The sequence below is a fragment of the Solanum stenotomum genome, unplaced genomic scaffold (genome assembly GCF_019186545.1).
Source record: "Solanum stenotomum isolate F172 unplaced genomic scaffold, ASM1918654v1 scaffold13550, whole genome shotgun sequence".
Taxonomy (NCBI): Eukaryota; Viridiplantae; Streptophyta; class Magnoliopsida; order Solanales; family Solanaceae; genus Solanum; species Solanum stenotomum.
In genome coordinates, this window is record NW_026022593.1 from 1 (window position 1) to 942 (window position 942).

Genomic DNA, 942 nt, shown 5'->3' on the forward strand with positions numbered 1-942 from the left:
CAACATTAACTTGCTCATCATCTTGTCCAGCACCTTCAGCTACGACTATAACCATGTGTCCATTCTCTTTGAGCCTTTGTTCTATGTACTCAAACACTCCACCACGTCCTTCAAGATAGTAATCAGATTCTGGAATCAAACAACAATCAACATCTCGACTAGCAAGACTAGCATACATCGCTATGAAACCACTATTCCGTCCCATTAACTTCACAACCCCAATTCCATTCTCAAAACTGGTAGCTTCAACATGAGCAGCATTAATAGCACGTTGGGCTTCCTCAACTGCGGAATCAAAACCAAAAGACTTGTCAATAACTGGTATATCATTATCGATTGTCTTGGGGATTCCAACAACTACAACATTCAAACCACGCCTTGTAATTTCCTCAAATAACACCGATGCTCCTTTCTGTGTTCCATCTCCTCCAATTATATAAACCTGATTGATACCCCGGTCCTGAATGCTATCAACTATTTTCTTCGTAACATGACCTCCTCGAGATGACCCAAGAATCGTTCCACCACGTTTATGGATATCATTCACAACCTTAGGTGTCAAAGGAATCGTGTTTTTGGAATAGAAACCTCGATATCCTCCATCTATCCCCATCACTCTTCTTACACCATACATAGAGTGTAAGGCACATACTATTTCCCTGATAACTGTATTGAGACCAGGACATAAACCTCCACATGTTACAATACAAGCATTAACATCATCCGGCTTAAAATAAACGTTTTGGGAAGGACCAGCTCGACGAAAATGTATCCCTCTTGAACTATTCTTGCGGACAACAATGTTTTGAGCAACTGTATCATCTTTATCGACAAAATACTGATTAACGACTGAATAGGAAGGATTTTTCTTCAATGGATTAGGATACGTGGGAAGACTAGGAATATAATCAGACAATTGAGGAACGTCTTCAAGAACATAAC

At 39.9% G+C, this 942-nt stretch overlaps 1 protein-coding gene across 1 annotated transcript; it reads right to left on the bottom strand.

Annotated features, from left to right (window-relative positions):
* Positions 1-7: 7 nt before the first annotated feature.
* LOC125850084 (ATP-dependent 6-phosphofructokinase 3-like) lies at positions 8-937 on the bottom strand (the record flags this gene model as incomplete). Its single annotated transcript, XM_049529992.1, has 1 exon — positions 8-937. A coding segment is annotated over one exon (930 nt), but the record flags the coding sequence as incomplete, so codon positions are not given.
* Between the last annotated feature and the right edge of the window lie 5 nt (positions 938-942).